The sequence below is a fragment of the Caretta caretta genome, chromosome 8, assembly GCF_965140235.1.
Source record: "Caretta caretta isolate rCarCar2 chromosome 8, rCarCar1.hap1, whole genome shotgun sequence".
NCBI lineage: Eukaryota > Metazoa > Chordata > Testudines > Cheloniidae > Caretta > Caretta caretta.
In genome coordinates this window covers 18,289,069-18,307,673 of record NC_134213.1, presented here as the reverse complement: position 1 = coordinate 18,307,673, position 18,605 = coordinate 18,289,069, and the positions used below count along the sequence as shown (strand labels likewise).

The 18,605-nt window shown below is 40.3% G+C and overlaps 1 protein-coding gene across 1 annotated transcript in view; it reads left to right on the top strand.

The window, feature by feature from the left end:
• Positions 1 to 18,605, top strand: part of LARS1 (leucyl-tRNA synthetase 1) — a 51,826-nt gene that overhangs the window by 10,483 nt on the left and 22,738 nt on the right. Inside the window, exons 4-19 of the mRNA XM_048859640.2 lie at positions 647 to 727; positions 2,189 to 2,329; positions 3,762 to 3,923; positions 5,332 to 5,444; positions 5,900 to 5,963; positions 6,520 to 6,587; positions 9,269 to 9,494; positions 10,787 to 10,874; positions 10,987 to 11,063; positions 11,904 to 11,957; positions 12,964 to 13,104; positions 13,850 to 13,927; positions 14,748 to 14,833; positions 14,920 to 14,985; positions 15,080 to 15,162; positions 16,653 to 16,791. Coding sequence (XP_048715597.2) covers positions 647 to 727; positions 2,189 to 2,329; positions 3,762 to 3,923; positions 5,332 to 5,444; positions 5,900 to 5,963; positions 6,520 to 6,587; positions 9,269 to 9,494; positions 10,787 to 10,874; positions 10,987 to 11,063; positions 11,904 to 11,957; positions 12,964 to 13,104; positions 13,850 to 13,927; positions 14,748 to 14,833; positions 14,920 to 14,985; positions 15,080 to 15,162; positions 16,653 to 16,791 — 1,667 coding nt within the window. The remainder of the gene's footprint in view (positions 1 to 646; positions 728 to 2,188; positions 2,330 to 3,761; positions 3,924 to 5,331; positions 5,445 to 5,899; positions 5,964 to 6,519; positions 6,588 to 9,268; positions 9,495 to 10,786; positions 10,875 to 10,986; positions 11,064 to 11,903; positions 11,958 to 12,963; positions 13,105 to 13,849; positions 13,928 to 14,747; positions 14,834 to 14,919; positions 14,986 to 15,079; positions 15,163 to 16,652; positions 16,792 to 18,605) is intronic.

The window sequence follows — 18,605 nt, the reverse complement described above, 5'->3', positions numbered from 1 at the left end:
GTAATATTCATTGTTATCTACTTGACACTATGTTTTTTCCTCTTGTTGATCTGTGCCAATTGTAAGGAACATTATAAGGCTAACTGCTATTCCCTTTCCTTTCTTAATATAAATATTTGTGAAGAAGAGTATTAGTTTATATCATTAGAATAATTTTATAGAATTTCACTGCTTATTTTGTGAAAGTACTATGTGTGTTATACTCAAGTTCATGCTCACCTTCCTAATGCACCGTGTTTTGGGGTCAACAGTTTATATAAAGTTTTTATGATACTGCTGTGCATTCTTTTTATCCATGGAAACTCAGTGCTTTACAAACATCAGTCAGTCCAGTCTTGTGGGACCTGTCATATAGGTAAGTGTTGATTTAACTTTTCAGGTGGGGAACCTGAGATAGAGACTGAATTAATTGCTAAATTGAATTGCACAACAAGTCAGTGGCAGAACTGGGAATATACTCCTAACTTCTATTCTTTTACTCAGATCATTAGACAATATTCATTGCTTTGTGTATATTTAGTAATTTTGACTGCAAAATGAATCTGAGTCAGAGGTTAAGGACTTAGTGTGTCAAGTCACCTGCTATAGCTTTTTGCAGTTATTGCTTCATATTTTTGATGGATGCCTTTTTTTAAACTTTCTGTAGTTTGCAGTTGGGTATCAAAGGCTAAAAGGAAAGAATTGCCTGTTCCCATTTGGCCTGCATTGTACTGGCATGCCTATTAAGGTAAGACTGCTCTGAGTTACTAAGGTCTCTTCAGCATAGTACTGTATTTAAGTGAAGTTTTCAGTTAGCCCTACATTCCATATTCGAAGTATTGATTGAACTGTTTGAAGAATGCATAGGTGCAGTTTGATATGAAACCTGTCAATTTTTAGGATTTGTACGGTATGAAAGCATGGCTCTATTTGAATGGAAAAGCATCTCTTGTGGGCATTTCTGGAAATGAACACCCTTGTCTCAAACCAAAGTGTTCAGATCATATTTACATCCTTTCCACACCCACACTGATGTATGGCATCCCCTGTCATAATAGGTACAGACAATCCACAGTACTTGGATTTGGACAATTCCTAGGATGAGAATGATATTTTAGATTATAGTGGATAATTCTAGCTGACATGAATAAGATGGAATTGATTGCTATGTTATTCTCCAGTGTATGAAGACAGGGAGCTGGAGAGGTACATCTCTGCTCTGATGCCTTATATATATAAATATATATTTCAATAGCACCTAAAGGCCACAACCAGGTTTATTATGTACAAACACCTAATGAATGACTGCCTCAAAGATCTTACAGTCTGAGTCATTTGTGTGTATCCAATGTTACCAGTGCACGAGGGCCTCAAATTGGGAAACCTTGGACCTTTAATAATCTATTTTTATGTTCTAAAGCAGGGGTCAGCAACCTTTCAGAAGTGGTGTGCCGAGTCTTCATTTATTCACCCTAATTTAAGGTTTTGCGTGCCAGTAATATATTTAAACGTTTTGAGAAGGTCTCTTTCTATAAGTCTATAATATATAACTAAACTATTGTTGCATGTAAAGTAAATAAGGTTTTAAAAAAGTTTAAGAAGCTTCATTTAAAGTTAAATTAAAATGCAGAGCCACCCAGACCGGTAGCCAGGACCCGGGCAGTGTGAGTGCCACTGAAAATCAGCTCGCGTGCCGCCTTTGGCATGCATGCCATCGGTTGCCTACCCCTGTTCTAAAGTTATTTCATAGCTGCAAAACTTACAAGAAAATTATGTCTTTGTACCTGCATAGCCAACATTGCTTATGCATCTAGGACTATGATAAAAATGAGCAGTGACTAATATTTTTTTTTATTAATGGCTAATAAGCTATCCTGATTATGACTGAGGTCTGATAATTGTTTTCCTATCTCCATCACTAATTTAAAATATGAAGTGGAGGAGAATTTTTTCAATTCCTAGCCAGTAGTCAAAGATGGACAGGTTAGTGGTGAATTAGGGGGAATTAATGAACTACAAGCCAGGACACTTGCAAATTGTCATGAGTCTCCAGAAGTGGTTTAAATTGCTCCTGTGGAAAGGGAGATAGAAATATTATCAAATAGTCTTTCAAGTACATAAATAATTGATATAAAAATCAGTCACTGATCATTGTTCCAGCCTTAGCCACTGAGCAGTTCTGATAGGTTACAGATGTCTTTTTATTTAGGCATGTGCAGATAAGCTGAAAAGAGAAATGGAATTATATGGCTGCCCACCTGAGTTCCCTGATGAGGAGGAGGAAGAGGAGGAAATGGCTGCTAGAAGAGAGGAGGAAGTGGTAATCAGAGACAAGACAAAAGGCAAAAAGGTAAAGTTTTGTATCAAATCTTTCTGAAAGTATTTGTATAGATACATATAGGTACATAACATACATACCTATGCATGTGAAATGTAAACATGCAGCTTTTTAGTGTACATTTGTTAAAGCTATTTTTTCGCTTTAACACGGTGCTTTAATGTTGGCTTTAAAAAGATGCTTTAATTATGTGGTCTTCAGAATCTTATTTTAACGCATACAAGCTTTCTAATGATGAGCTTACTTAGACTCTTCAATAGTCTGAGGGAAATGGAGTCTGCCCCCTTGCTTGGGATGTTGAAAAGGACACTGGACAAAGCACTTGAAAACATGCTGTAGGATACAATCCTGCTCTGTCAGTGTGATGGATTAGACGGCCTAATTGGTCGTTCTAGCTATCTGATGACTCTCTGGGCTAAATTGAGAGTCAAACCCTGGCTAGATGTATCAAGTACAACCATACTCAAACAAGTGGTTTATCAAACTGTTACAGAGATTTATGAATTTGGAAAGATACAATAAATATTAGGGCCTGGGAAAACTAAAATTTTGGGGGGGTTAAATTTTGTTCCACACAGATTAATTTATGATAATTAATCATTAGATAATTTGTGAGCAAAGGATTTGGGACACAGTGTGTTTTCTGTGTGTGTGTGTGTGTGTGTGTGTGTGTGTGTGTAAAACAGCTGTTCCATAAGGCTTTGTCTACACTGGCAATTTGTGTTGTTCAGAGGTGTTAACCCCCCCCCCCCCCCCAAAAAAAAAAAAAAAAGAGACAAAAGTTTTCTCTACAAAAAGCACCGGTGTGAACAACGCTTTGTTGCAGGAGCGCTCTCCTGCCAACAAAGGTGCTGCCGCTCGCTGGGGGTGGAAATTTTTTGTCGGCGGGAGAACTGGCACAACCGTCTCGCTAAAAGGTGTGTCGTGTAGACAAAGCCTAATTTGCCCTGGTGACAAGCGAATATTTTGTTTTGTTTCTTCACAATCTTCAATCTTAATTTCCAGCTATTTGTCCCTAGCATATGAGAGCAAAATAGGAGCAGAAGAGATTATCAATCAATCAGAAGGATCTAAAGCAGAGCTACTTAACCTTTTCCTGCAAATGTATCTTTACTAGACCAAGACCTTGCCTGTACCAGTCAGTGCTTGCTAACTGCCCCACGGCATGCCCTGGTCTCTGAAAGTATTTGGACTGATCTGAACTTCATTCTCTTGGCTGCAGCATGCTAGAGTAGACATGTGAATGTGAGGCAGACCTTGTGTATATACCAGCACCCATCACAGTGTATCCTTATTAAATCAGAGAGAGGCAGCCAAAATAGCAGTACTAGTATGCATCTCAGTGATTGGAAGATGTTATGTTAGGATTGAATGATTCCCTACAGGAGAAGAAACAGTGAGACATGCTTTGATGTTCTTTTGTTCGCTCTACTTGTCTTTTTAGAGTAAAGCTGCTGCAAAGACTGGCTCTTCCAAGTACCAGTGGGGGATCATGAAGTCTTTGGGTCTCTCTGATGAAGAAATAGTGAAGTTTTCAGAGGCTGAGCATTGGCTTGATTACTTCCCACCCCTTGCTCTCCAGGACCTGAAGAGCATGGGGTTGAAGGTACATGTTTAAAATCTAAAATGCTGTTACAAACATGAATTCTCTTACTGATTTTACTAAATTAATGTTGAGATCTCTTCTCCCCTTGATGTGTTTGCCTAACATTAGTGGCAGTGCAGTAAGTATTGGAACATCCAAAGTGCTATAAAGCATTAATTAAGCTTCACAATATTCTTGTATGATCAGTAAGTATTATCTCAATTTTACAGCTAATGCACAAAGATTACCTGATACACCGAAGGTCACATAGCAAGACAGGAATAGAACCCAGGAATAGAACCCACTGTGTATTGCCCCAGAAGATATGTCAAATACTAAATTATCCCTGCAGTTACTTCCACATCACACAGGAAACTCTCAATGCCAAATTGCTCTCTAGTGATGGAATTCCTTCATGTTAGGACCCTGGCTTACTAGTGACTCAATAGTGGTACAAGTAATTGATAGGTTTTGTTCTGCTATCCATGACTTTCTGCTAGGTCAGATCCTGCCCTGGTGGTTGATAGCCAAAAGTTCTTGCTGTCTCATGTCTGTGCATTGAATTGTTATTCGTACTAATGTGGCTCCTTTGGGAAGTCTCTGTAGAAAATCCAAGGACAGAATGTATATTGAAGACAGAGCTGCCTCAACAACCCTCAAGGGAGTCTCTTCCATGTCACAGTTGATTCGCTGTTTTTCTACTGGTTGGGAAAATTCCACTTTGTTTCTCGTGGCTGCACCTGTTCTGTGGATAGAGAGGATGTCAGATTTTTAATTTTTTTAATCTAGCCCTTTTCACCATCAGAAAACTTATTTGAATAAATGAACAGACCCCCCTCAGTTATTTCTCTGTATTTATTTTTAAAAATGCCATCTCCCTGAGCTTCAGTGATGGAAGTTTGCTTGTCCATAAAGGACTGTGTGTGTGTATGATGTGACTTTTATATAATCATACCTTATTTTTCTTTGAAGATTTGGGGGTGAAAGGTGCTACAGATCATTTACATGCGATGCCATATACAGGCAGTGCCCTCTAGGTGTAGCATAGCCCCCAGGTAGGTAACATGTGCAAAACACATGTAGAGGAGAAAGGGAATCCATAAAGGACGTCAGAGAAATATGTCCCCACCCCCCTGGTCTTACCAAAAAGTGCCACAGAGCACACACAAGACAGAACCCAGGCTTTTGAAGGTCTTTTCTGAAAGACCCACATGCAATCAACTGCATAGGCTTTGTATATACATACAAGTGTCAAACAATCAAGGGTTGTTTTTTTTTTTTTTTTTTTTTTAATTTCATGGCGCGGGTAGTACCTTGTAGGGTTGAATAAGTATAGCAAATGAGTGAGATGAAACAAGTGTTCTGTGTGTGAGTGTTCACAGAAATCTTTGGCTGGATTTGCTTACCTGTTACTTGCATATCTTTTCAGGTGGATTGGAGACGTTCTTTCATTACCACTGATGTTAACCCTTATTACGACTCATTTGTACGGTGGCAATTTTTAACACTGAAGGAAAGAAATAAAATTAAATTTGGGAAACGGTAAACATGCTCTCTTTAATTTACTACGTCTGTACTATTACAAACTTAGCAAAAAATGTAAATTTTCCCCCATGAACTGCTTTAAAAAGTTGGGTATAATATGTGTCTCTGTGACTTAGTTATAATCATTTTGTAATTTATACAGACTCACCCAAGCAAGTCCTCTGAATGCACATGTCCCACTGAAGTTAGTGGGGCTACTATGCTCGGCCAGCTGTCCAGTTGGGTCCTTAGGCTTCGTGGGTGAGGTTTTTAAAAGCTTTCAATATTTATCTAACTTTGCTTCCATTTATATCAGTGGTAGGATTCTCACTGACATTAATGACAGCAGAGTTAGGCAAGTTGAGTGCTATTGAAAATCCCACCCAAAGTTCTTTGTGCCAGGGACCTTGTCCTCCTCCTTGTCTGTAGATTGCCATGCATACCCCTAAATAATAATTTACTGTGTTTCCTAGGTATACAATTTATTCTCCAAAAGATGGACAACCTTGCATGGATCATGACAGACAAACTGGAGAGGTAAGGTATTTTATTTGACACAGGTTCTTTGTATATTATATGTAACTTTTAAATAATGAAGAAGTATGCTCTATGCTGAAAATGATTATTAAATATATTTTCATGTTTACTTATCTGATCTCAAGCTATTAATACATGGCAAGCTTGGGTGTCTCTAGAAAATATAATTGTTGTGACACGTGCAATAGATAGTGTTAACTTTAGCCAGGTTTCTCTGAGTGATAATTTGGCAGCTGATGTCCTGACTTTCATAAGAGCATGATTCAATGCCCCCTGAAGTCCAATTCATTTACTTTAGTGGTGTAATATTATAGCCTCAATGAGTAAGGTGTTTGATCCGTAGGAATAAATAGGACTCTATCCTGCAGTCTGTATGCTGCTAAACTCCCATTGACATCAGTGAAAGTCTAGTTTATTTAAGGACTCCAATATAAGATCCTGAAATAGCATTTGAATTGTGCTACTACAAAATGTAGAATTGATTTTTGGGAAATGGTACTTTTGCTGCATGAGTAGACTTTTATATTGACTACTGGTCTGTGTGTGTGATTCTTAGGGTGTTGGACCTCAAGAATATACGTTAATAAAAATGAAGGTGGTGGAGCCTTACCCTGCAAAGCTAAGGTAGGTCTCTCAGATTCATGGATTTTCAGGCCAGAAGGAAGCATTAGGTCATCTAGTGTTACCTCCTGTATAACACAAACCACAGAATTTCAACCGTTACCTCTGCATTGAGCCTAATACCTTGTATATGACTAAAACATATTTTCCTGAAAGGCGTCAAGTCTCCTTTATAAATGTATTTACAGGAGGGATCCAGTCTCCTTTAAAAAAAAAAGTCGGTCAGGAAAACTTCTAAGTTGAACTCAAAAGCCGTTTTTAATAAATATTTAAAATTGGTAATAGAAAGTGTGAAGTGCAGAAACTTACAGTAAAACATAATTGTACAATATTGTTTTTTTCTTCTTCTTCTTCACCTGTCAAGTCCTGGATTTTTTTTCTCTCCTGTAATTAATATTTAAAATACACTTCCCAAAGACTCAAATTTTAAGGTCATTGGGGACCATCGTGATCATCTAGTACGACTTCCTGCAAATCACAGGCCACAGAACCTCACCCACCCATTCCTGTAATGGACCCCACAACCTTTAGCTGACTTACTGGAGTTATCAAATCATAATTTAAAGAATTCAAGTTACAGAGAATCCACCATTTACTCTAGTTTAAACGAGCAAGTGACCTTTGCCCCATGCTGCAGAGAAAGTGAAAACCCACCAGCGTTTCTGCCAATCTGACCTGGGGGAAAATTCCTTCCTGACCCCAAATATGGCAGTCAGTCAAACCCTGAGCATGTTGGCAAGACCCACCAACTTGACCCCTGGGAAAGAATTCTCTAACTCAGTGCCCTGCTCATCTAGTATGTCATCTCTGGCTGGTGGGTATACTTGCTACTGTAAGTCACAGATTGCCTACAATGGCATGTGCATCATCGTATTATTCCCTCAATAAAGCTATCAAGCTCAGTCTTAAATCAAGTTAGGTTTTTTGCCCCCATTGCTACCCTGGGAAGTCTGTTCCAGAACTTCACTTCATCTGATTTCAAGCCTAAACTTGTTGATGGCCAGTTTATATCCATTTGTTCTTATGTCAACATTGACACTTGAGTTAAATAACTTCTCTCCATCTCTGGTGTTTATCCCTCTGATGTATTTTATAGAGAGCAATCATATCTCCCCTCAATATTCATTTGGTTAGGCTAAACAAGCAAAGTTCTTTGAGTCTCCTCTTGTAAGGTAGGTTTTCCATTCCTCTGATCATCCTGGTAGCCCTTCTCTGCACCTTTTCCAGTTTAATTCATCTTAAACACAGGAGACCAGAACTTCACACAGTATTCCGGATGAGGTCTCACCAATGCCTTGTAAAATGGCAATAATACTTCCCTATCTCTACTGGAAATATCTTGCCTGATGCATCCTAGGATAGCATTAGCCTTTTTCATGGTTGCATCATATTGGCGTCTCATGCTCATGCTGTGATCAGCTGATACACCCAGACCTTTCTCCTTCTCTGTCACTTCCAACTGATAAGTCCCCAGCTTATAGCAAAAAATTCTTGTTGTTAGTCCCAAAGTGCATGATCTTGCACTTTGCACTATTAAATTTCATCCCATTTCTATGACTTCAGTTTTCAAGATCCTTCAGATCTTGTGAGATAGTCCAGTTCTACTCCCAACTTTGTATCATCTGGAAATTTCATTAGCACACTCCCACTTCTTGTGCCGCGGTCATAAATGAAAATGTTAAATAAGATTGGTCCCAAGACCGATCCCTGAGAAACTCCATTAATAACTTCCCTCCTGCCTAATGGGTCAACTTTCAGTGTGACTTGTGGTTGTCTCCCCTTTAACCAGTTCTTTATCCACCTTTTAATTCTCACATTAATCCCCATTTTCTCCAATTTAATATTTTCCCAGGTAGAACTGTATCAGATGTCTTACTGAAATCCAGGTAGATTAGATCTACTGCATTTCCTTTGTCTAAAAAATCAGTTATTTTCTCAAAGAGATCAGGTTGGTCTGGCATGATCTACTTTTTGTAAAACTATGTTGTATTTTATCCCAATTACCATTTACCTCTGTCCTTAACTAAAAAGAAAAGGAGTACTTGTGGCACCGTAGAGACTAACCAATTTATTTGAGCATAAGCTTTCGTGAGCTACAGCTCAAATAAATTGGTTAGTCTCTAAGGTGCCACAAGTACTCCTTTTCTTTTTGCGAATACAGACTAACATGGCTGTTACTCTGAAACCTGTCCTTAACTACTTTCTCTTTCAAAATTTGTTTTCGTAAGTGACAGAATGTCTCCCTGTGTGCACTCAATTTCACACCTAGTGTCTTAATTGACAGTTTACTGCTCTTTATTCCTCTTGGCCAATAGTGTCCTTTACTGGGAAGAGAAAAGTGCTTTGGCTAAGATTTTTCAAAAGTGATGACTGGAGACTCCTTAAAGGGGTCTGATTTTCAGAAAGTGCTGCACATCCATCACTTGAAAATTGGGCTCCTTTAAAGTGTCTCAAGTTGGGCACCCAACTTGTGAAAGTCTTGTTTGTTGTCTTGAGTCAGTATATTCATGAATCTGAATAAAGACTCACAAAATTCTACCGTATTAGACTAAGTGAAAAAGCCTAATAGACCATCCAGATTCATCCCTTACAGAACTTTTCTTAGGGCTAGGTCTAGCTTGTGAGTAATTAGACTCTGTAATAACTCGAGTTTTCTTATTTTAATGTGCTTTATCTTATTTTAGTGGCCTTAAAGGAAAAAATATCTTCTTGGTGGCAGCCACTCTCAGACCAGAGACCATGTTTGGACAGACTAACTGTTGGGTTCGCCCAGATATGAAGTACATTGGCTTTGAGACTGTGAATGGGGATATTTTTATCTGCACCCAAAGAGCTGCCAGGAACATGTCCTACCAAGGCTTTACAAAAGATAACGGAGTGGTACCTGTCGTCAAGGAGCTGATGGGAGAGGTGAGCATCTTGCAGCTTATAGGCCAAGTTATGGACTCCTTCAGCAGTTGTGCTTTGCCTACTTATGGCATACAAACTTGATGACACTTTAATCTATATTGGTAGCTTTTTGGTGAGTGTTAAGTGACCAAATAAAGAATGGGGAGGAGATTACCAGACTACTGCAGCTGTTTAATTTATGGACAAATGTGTTTGTGCTGCCACAATCGTATTTGAGAACTAATGACACAAGTAATGTGTGTTGCAGTATGTAAAGCAGTGACTCATTATTTTTACTACAAAGAATGGAAGGAAAATAATAGTTAGTTAGAACGAGTTAAATGAGTCCAGGACCATTCTCTACTGAAATACCCAGTTCACCCTTGGTGAGAATAGCTGCTTCCTTTGACTGCTCCCTATCTTTAATGCTTTAGAATGCTTGGGCCAGGTGTTCAGCATATTTAGTTTCACAAACATTGACTAAAAGTGCTGACCCAATGGCATTTATTCAACATAACAATGCAATATGGGGTGTGCCATTCTAGCTCACTGTCTAACTAGAATGCTACCTGCTAAAACTTGATGCACTGGATCTCCTGACAATGTCCTTTGTGTTACTAAGTCACATGAAGGACGGAAAGTGGAATATAGAATCCATATAAATTGGAGGTGGGGAAGACTGCTAGAACACCTATTCCATCCCGTTGTCAATGCATGAATGGCCCTGACAGTATGAGTGCTTTTGCAGTCCTTCATTCAAGTTAGCTATAAATTTCTGAGTTCCTTCCTCCATTTCCTTTGGGAGACTATTTTTCAGTCTAATAGTCCTCTGGAAGTTTTTTCCTGATGTTCAGGATTTAACCCTCTTTCACCTAAATGTGTCACACTAAACCATTCCATTCTCTCCTTGCTGTTTACCTTTTTCAGTTCTTTGGAGACAGTCTCTCCCGACTCAACCACCCTTTATCAAAATTGTTTTGTGTCTGGAAAATGGTATAATCCTCTGTACTGTTCTCCAGTTCTAATGATTTTTGTTGCTCTTCTCTGAATTCCTTCCAAAATTTGGTACTTCATTTCCTAGTAATGAATAAAACAGTCCATATACTGTCCCACAGAGCGATATGACTGGTATCTAGTTACTTTGCAGAAGAAGGGCTTCTGCAGTTTGTATTGTGTCATGGCCTTTTAATTTATTTATCTATTTGTATTGTGTGGGAAAGGCCAGCTGAGTTTAAAGGAACATCAGCTTAGCAGGTTCTTGCTGAGCCAGGCCAAAACAGTGCTCCTTGTTCTAATATTCCTCTCTTGCACAGGAGATTCTTGGAGCTGCACTCTCTGCCCCTTTAACTTCCTACAAAGTAATCTATGCTCTTCCTATGCTCACAATTAAGGAAGATAAAGGTAAGATAAAAGTAACATTACAACATCATTTTCTTGCATGAGCCTGTTAGTTAATTCCATGTTTCATAATATATATTGATTGATTTTTGTTACCTGATTGATTTTTTGCAAGGCACTGGAGTGGTCACAAGTGTCCCATCTGATGCTCCTGATGACATTGCAGCCCTGAGAGATTTGAAGAAAAAACAGGTCAGCCTCTCATTCTGTATTGCTCACAATTCATTTTGAGTGTTCTGAGTGGCAAGAACATTGACAAATAAAATGGGGACCGCTTTTTTTTTTAATTGATGAAACTTCCATGAGTGGCCTCTAAATTTATGTGCAAACTTAAATGTACAGTGTTGCAGACTGTAGTTTGGAATCCACTTGTAAATAATATTTAAAAAACTCTGCTCTCCAGTATCATTTTAATGCAGGCTTTGGAAATGATTTTGTACCACAACCTCATCACTTTTATTATTCTATAGGTGGGGTTGACAAGACTGTTAAGGTGGAAATTAGTACCAGGGTTAAGAGGGATTTCTCTGGTGTGGTCACTTGGCCATTGGTTACTAGGTTGAGACCACTATACTCATTTCACATAAACCACATAGCAGCCATTTGATTATATAGTACCAAAAGTGTGCTAGGTGTTTCAGAAATAAGTGAGTCTGGTCCTGAAGAGCTTAAAGTCGAGACATATGAATTTTCTAGGTAGTGTGGTACCTGAGCACCTAACAACTGCTAATGTATTTATCCTCACAACACCCTATGCAGTACAGAAGTAGTATTTTCCCCATTTTATAATTGGGAAAATTGAGCCACATAGGGATGGCAGGAAAATCGATGGCAAAACTCTGTGATTGAATCCAAATTTCTTAATTCCCAAGGAGTGCTGGGGAAATAGGGTTGACAGCATGTCTGAGAGCATGATCTATTATTCATTCAGAAGGATGTTCTTTTTTTATGGAATTAATGAAAAAATAGGTTAAAAAAAACCCCTCTGTTTTATGGTGTGCTGCTTTTTTTTTTTTTAAACATCTTCTGTAGGCACTAAGAGGGAAGTATGGAATTAAAGATGAAATGGTCCTGCCTTTTGAACCGGTGAGTGTACCTAAGTGTGTGTGTCAAATATACAAGGCCTTTTTTACTTGGATTAAGAGCTTACATGCCTTTCAGAAATTTTGTTTTTAAAATCCTTCATTAGCCAAAAGAGCTTGAGGCATCAGAAGAACTTGCCCTCACAGTTGTGAAACTGCAGTTGTTAGACTGTGGCCTTGAAGGAGCAAAGCTCCATTACTTCGAATATTTTTTACACAAAATACTGTTTTTGTAGCAAGTGCTACTTTGAGGCTGAAGTTTAGAGTTTGAGTCTCTGTGAGTTAAAACCTTCTGTGATGATCTTGATTTAATGGAGAGTATATTATCCGCTCCATGTAAACTGCTATAGCTATGCCAGTTCTGTTACTGCTAATGGAATTTATGGGGATTCAGCCATGTATGTCATTTTGAGAGTATAAGTTACAGCCAAATATATCTCAGATTTTCTGCATTGCTCCTGCTCTCCTCTCAGTTAGCTGCTCAGTACTCCTTGTCTGTCTCATGCACAGCGGAAAAAATTGGATTATTGCTCGCAGACGTGTAATCGTGAGTCACTCTGGGGAGTGCCAGAAATTCCTGATGAGCTTAGTGGCATTGTGTTGAATTTTTGTAAAATTCCACCAAATTTGATTAGCAGTAAATTCTGGAAAGTAGCACACTATGTATAGAACAGCAGGAATTCAAAGACTGCTGTAATTTTGACAGCTGCTTTTCATAGGTGTTTTCTCTATAATATCACTTGCTCTGTGCAAATCATACAAGTATAACGCTTATGAATTTTCACAGTTGGGAGATATATGCCTTTCTTCCTCCCCTCCGAATCTCTGGTTTCAATTCCCATGTTGGTTGGTGGATTGTGAACATGGAAGAAAAATGCACTTAGCTCTGCATTTTCTTCAGTGTACAATTTCCACTGAAGGCTGCGAAATTCAAGAGTCAATTTCCTGTGGAACTTGTGTTGCGTTCACACAATTTGAAACAAAACCTGACAATACCATGCTATTCCCAGGTGCCCATCATCGAAATCCCAGGCTACGGCAGCCTTTCTGCTCCATTGGTTTGTGACGAGTTGAAAATCCAGAGTCAGAATGACAAAGAGAAACTTACAGAGGCTAAGGAGAGAGTGTACCTGAAAGGATTTTATGAGGGAGTAAGTAACTAGGCTTCCCTAGGTGTGTTGTGAAAGATGTTTTTGTTTTTTTTTATATTGAAGTTGATAAGAAACATTTGAAAAGAGGCAGATGAATTAACAGATTAATAAATCGGGAAGGTGAAGGTGTATGGGGGATGGGGTTTTTTTGGGGGGATGGGGGTTGGGTCCTTTGGGATTTTTTCATGGCTCCCATTCTAAGGAACTTCCCCTTAGGTGAGCCTCTGAATGTGGTATGGGTATAGTGTAGAATCACAGTTGGGAGGTTGGAGGTGTGTCTGCCTCAAGATGAGGCCCACTGTATGGCCACTGGATGCACCTTTCTCAAGAAATGGTCAACATCATTCCGAACCTTGACTTGAGGAGGCTGGTAGAAAATGACAGAAGGGTGGTTCTTCCCCATTTCAGCTCATTCAGTGGGCTTCTGTCACAGTGCCTTAAGCCTCGGCCCATCTAAACTATTTGGAATTCAAAGATCAATTTCCTGTGTGGCAGGGTTGTGCATGTCCAGCTAGCCCTCCCGGTTTGAATGTTCTTAGGTAAAACACATAATGTATAAATATATATGTGGGAGTTAAGGGGGATTTTTTTTAAGGCAGATTTTCAACATCTAATTTTTAAGGTACATCATAGGTCACAATACCAGTATTTCTTGTAGCTCAAAAGAACTGGTTGTTTTTACATATTACTTGAAACTTTAATCTTTTTAAAAAACCTAACTTCTGCAATGGTCTCTCCCTTACAGATAATGTTGGTGGATGAGTACAAGGGGCAAAAAGTCCAGGATGTCAAGAAGCTTATACAGAAAAAGATGGTGGGCAATGTATGTGGTAGTTTGGATACTGCTTTCCAAGATGATTGTCTGTCTTTCCCATAGCAGGATAGTCACTAAATAAAGTATATTGGCTTGTTTCCACAGAAGCATTGCCTTAGACGTTCTCTGGAAAGAGCAGTAGCAATAGAGTACAAAGTACAGTATTTTTAGATAAAGAGAAATGTATTGTAACTGATGGATCAAGTAGAAAGAGATGTCTGGTTTTTTTAGCTTTGTGCGTACTGCCTTATATAGAGGCATGCCTTATGGCCTAGTCATAGCCCATAGAATCATGGTGATAATATGGAAAAGGCTTCAGTTATTTAGTCTATATCTCTGTCAGTGCAGGATCGTTCCTTGCAGTCTGCAGTGTGGTGCTCTATCTCTTTTCTCTGATACAGAATATGGATGCGGAGTTAAAGCTAATCACTCACTTCTCTCCCATTCCCCATTTTGTCAAGTTCTTGAGGATTTTGTGCATCATATTTTAAAGCCTTGTTATACACATTTTTACCATCTGTACATAGCTTTAAACAGTAAAGACTTTGTGCTTCTACCTTTTAACTGAAAATCACCACACGCTTTACAACATTATATAAAATAAGCCTCAGCGTCTGATACAGTTGATAGTATTTTCTCTATTTTATAGTTGCAAATACCAAGTCATAGAGAGGCTGAGGCTTGTCCAAGGCATCACGGTAAATTGCTGGCTGAGTTGGGATTATAATAGGGGGGTTATTGTTGGTAAACTCCTTTCATATAATGCCCTATGTGTTATATGTTATATTTTCTTTAAAGGTATAAATATACCTCTTCCCTTTTATTTCAGGGTGAAGCAATGATTTATATGGAACCTGAGAAACAAGTTATATCAAGGTCCATGGATGAGTGTGTGGTGGCTCTTTGTGACCAGTGGTGAGTGAAGTGAAATCACTTAACCCATCCCTCTGTTGCATCCTTATGTGAACTTCTTTATTCTAATTATTTTGCTTGATCTTCAGGTACCTAGATTATGGCGAAGTAAACTGGAAGAAGCAGGCATCTGACTGCTTGAAGGATCTAGAGACGTAAGTTGTGGGAAAGAGATGATAAAGTGTAGGTCGGGAAGTGGCGTGTAACCCTGAGGGAGATCAAGGATTAATAACAGTCTGTTCCACATAGGTATTGTGAAGAGACCAGAAAGAATTTTGAAGCAACACTGGGCTGGCTGCAGGAGCATGCCTGCTCAAGAACGTATGGCTTAGGTAGGCAAACCACACAGCTTTTCCTCACTTGCTGCTTGAGGAGAGTAACTCTCACTTTTTCATCCATTCACGCTTTTCCTGGTGAGGGTTGCAGTAGCAGCATGGAGAACAGGGAGGGCCAGACCTCCCTTTCCTCCGCAACAGGTTCCAGCTCCTTCTGGGGGATTCTCCAGTGTTCCCAGGCCAGCTGGGAGATATAATCCCTCCAGTGTGTCCTGGGTTGGCCTCAGGGCCTCCTTCCAGAGGGACATGCCCAGTAAATTTCCAAAGGAAGCCTCCCAGGGGGCATGCTTATCAGGTGCCCGAACCATCTCAGCTGGCTCCTCTTGATCCAGAGGAGTAGCGGCTCTACTCTGAGGCTCTCCGGAGTAGCTGAGCCCCTCATCCTGTCTTGAACAGTAAGCCCAGCCACCCTCCGAAGGAACCTCATTTCCGCCGCTTGTACCCACGATCTTGTCCTTTCAATCATTACCCAAGGTTCATGACCATAGATGTGGATGGGGATGTAGAACAACCTGTAGACCGAGAACTTCATCCAAGGACTCAGCTCCCGCCTCACCACCACAGATCTGTGTGGTGCCCACATCACTGTTGCCACCGCACCAATCCGCTGGTCAATCTCATGCTCCCGCTTACCATCACTCATACTTGAACTCTTCTACTAAGGGCAGCTACTCCACCCTCACCTGGAGAGGACATAATTCCCCCCACTAACCTCTCAATTATATATTGTATTAGTTGTAAAATCACTAGGCATACTGATCATTTTAAATCTAATACAATATCTAATTGAGAGGTTAGTGGGAGGAAGTAGGTAGGCAGAACAGAATTACCCCAATTAGAATTTGACCCAGGACATCAAAAAGATGACACCCTTCCACATAACCTGAGTTAATCGGGAGCTCTTTTATTTTTTTATATGGAAACACCACCTGCAATAACGCACCCCTGCCCGCGTCACCATACACGGCCCATTTGTTCAGAGATGACATAGAAGGAACCAGTACCATTTCCTGCAGCACCTGGGAGTTTTCCTTGCAGGTCTCTCATCCAGACCCAACCCTTCTGTAAACTAAGAATAGGATCCTGGTACAAGACCACCTGACTCAGTATGGCAGCAGGCCAAGATAATCTCTTTCTATGAAACATGCAGAGCAAATGATAAGGTGAGCAGGTGCTTCAGTTTGTTGAATTTAGAAGTGAGCTGACCATTGCATTAGGAAAGCTAAGGACAGTCCCCTGAAAGGATTCCCTCTGTCTGCCAAGATGTTCAAGAACAAAAAACCAGCTGCAACTGGCCCATTCTCCTGAGTGAGATTTTCAGAAGCTCTGAAGTGATTTAAGGGCGCAAGTCCAACTGAAAGTCAGTGGGACTTGTGCTCATAAGTCAGTCGGGCACTTTTGAAAATCCCATCATCTGTTGTGAACTCGGCAAATGGGAATTCCGGTCTGTGCCTGGTTATGATCATCTGTTTTGGGTCTTCTTGTAGGTACTCGTTTGCCTTGGGATGAGCAGTGGCTGATAGAATCCCTCTCTGATTCCACTATCTACATGGCCTTCTACACAGTCACTCATCTGCTGCAAGGAGATAATCTGCGTGGACAAGGAGATTCTCCGCTTGGCATCAGGTAAGGGATCCAGGTTGGTGCGGAATGGTATGTTTCAATATAGTTCCATTCTGGCTCTTTCCAAAGGCATAACTTGTAGGCCGACTCTTCAGATCTGTGCTTAGAGCATTATATATAGATAGTTGTATAGATAAAGGCAGAGCCCCGATTTAGCAAAGCTTTTAGACTGGTAGTGTTGGAAGAATTGGGAAGGACACAGGGGAGTTCCTCCAAGGGCAGCTGAAGGAGGTCTGTTTGCAAGTAACCTTTGCTCAGCACTTGCTGCCTTCAAATGGAAACTGCATGATATTTTGGTAACTGACTGGTTTCACTGTGGCTCCTGCAAGTAATTCTGTGGTACCTGCTAAAAATCTGCTTTGTAACCTCTTTCAATCTCAGCAAATTGCAGCTGGTCCCCTTCTACATGCCTGCTTCTGGGGACACAGTGGACGAGGATAGGTCTTGCTCTTGATCACAAATGAACCCGCACTAGAGACTGGGGTTTCTAAGAAACTAGGATTTTTACTATGCTGCAGCCAATATTTATTTGGAAGGCTTCTAGCTTTTTCTCCTCTGTTGAATCTGAAGGATTTTTGATATGCCAAGAATAGGTTTCACTTTTGGGGTCTGGCTCATTTGGTAAGTGTCCTCTGAAAAGCAGTTGTGCTCGGATGTCTGCCAGGTCTGCTCCAGATGGGGTGGCTGAGGGCTGTGACCTGTGACTGATAGTTTGTGTTCAGTCTTGTCCTCAGGACAAGAACAGCCAAGTGTTCTGCTGCTGCCACTCTCCCCTTTCGAGGCTGGGGTTTTAGTTTAGTGTTTCAGGTGTTCAGGAGAGTAGTTCACTTATGCATCTGAGAGAATAAAGGGAGAAGTGGAAGCTTCCTGCAAATGGTGGACACAGGGATTAGAGAGGAGTGAGGAGAGGTATACAGACTCTGCTGGTGGCGGGAGGGGAGCTGAGCCCGTTCATTGATGAAAAGGGGTTTTTACTGGTTCCTGGGCCTCGCAGTGGCCTTTTTGGGTCCTGGGGCCCTGTGGCAGCTGCTTCAGTCCCTCTGGGTCTCACTCTCACATCTGTGTGTGCCCCCACACACCCCACGTGCAAGTTTAAGTGGGGGCAGAACTCTCACAATATTTCCACTGCAGAGACACTAGCCTTTCCGGCCCCCCCGTTCTGTGACCCCTGTACACATCTGCTTTGAAGCCTTGTTTGATGCTTTAGTTAATCTGGAAAGGAATTCCAACATAAGGTACCTGCAGCAAAAACTAATCTTAAGAAGCCTGGCAGGAGTTTCATCTGACTCAAAGAACACCTCTAATTACATACAGAAGATATTTTTTGCACTAGGTATGTCTGGAAACAAGGTTTGAAGTGAGCAATCTGAATTGCATTGGATTTTAGATGCACCTGTAAACTATCGTGTGCTTTGCCTCGGATAGAACATCTAAACATCCAAGGTTTGCAAAGCACTTTTTTGCAGAGATTAACAGTATTCTGCGGTAAATAAGGGATGTTTAGGGATCACTTCACCCATTGTTATAGTGCAGCGATCTTTGGCATGAAACATAGTTGTTGAGTAACAGCACACATCTCTAACTGTAGGGTAGGACAGTAACTGAAAGCCTTTCAGCAATAACCCACCAGAACTAGAAATTTTTAAAACTGCCCATTTTAGGGAGTAGACTATAGCCTGGTGATGTCTCATATGTGAGCTGTAGTTTCTGTCTAACTTATATTGTAAAGCCTTTGATGCTGAGCAGGGCCAAAAAAGGGTGGTAATTGAAACTTTGGGGAAATAAGGGCAGGTAGGGTCTAATAAACTACAGTGAAA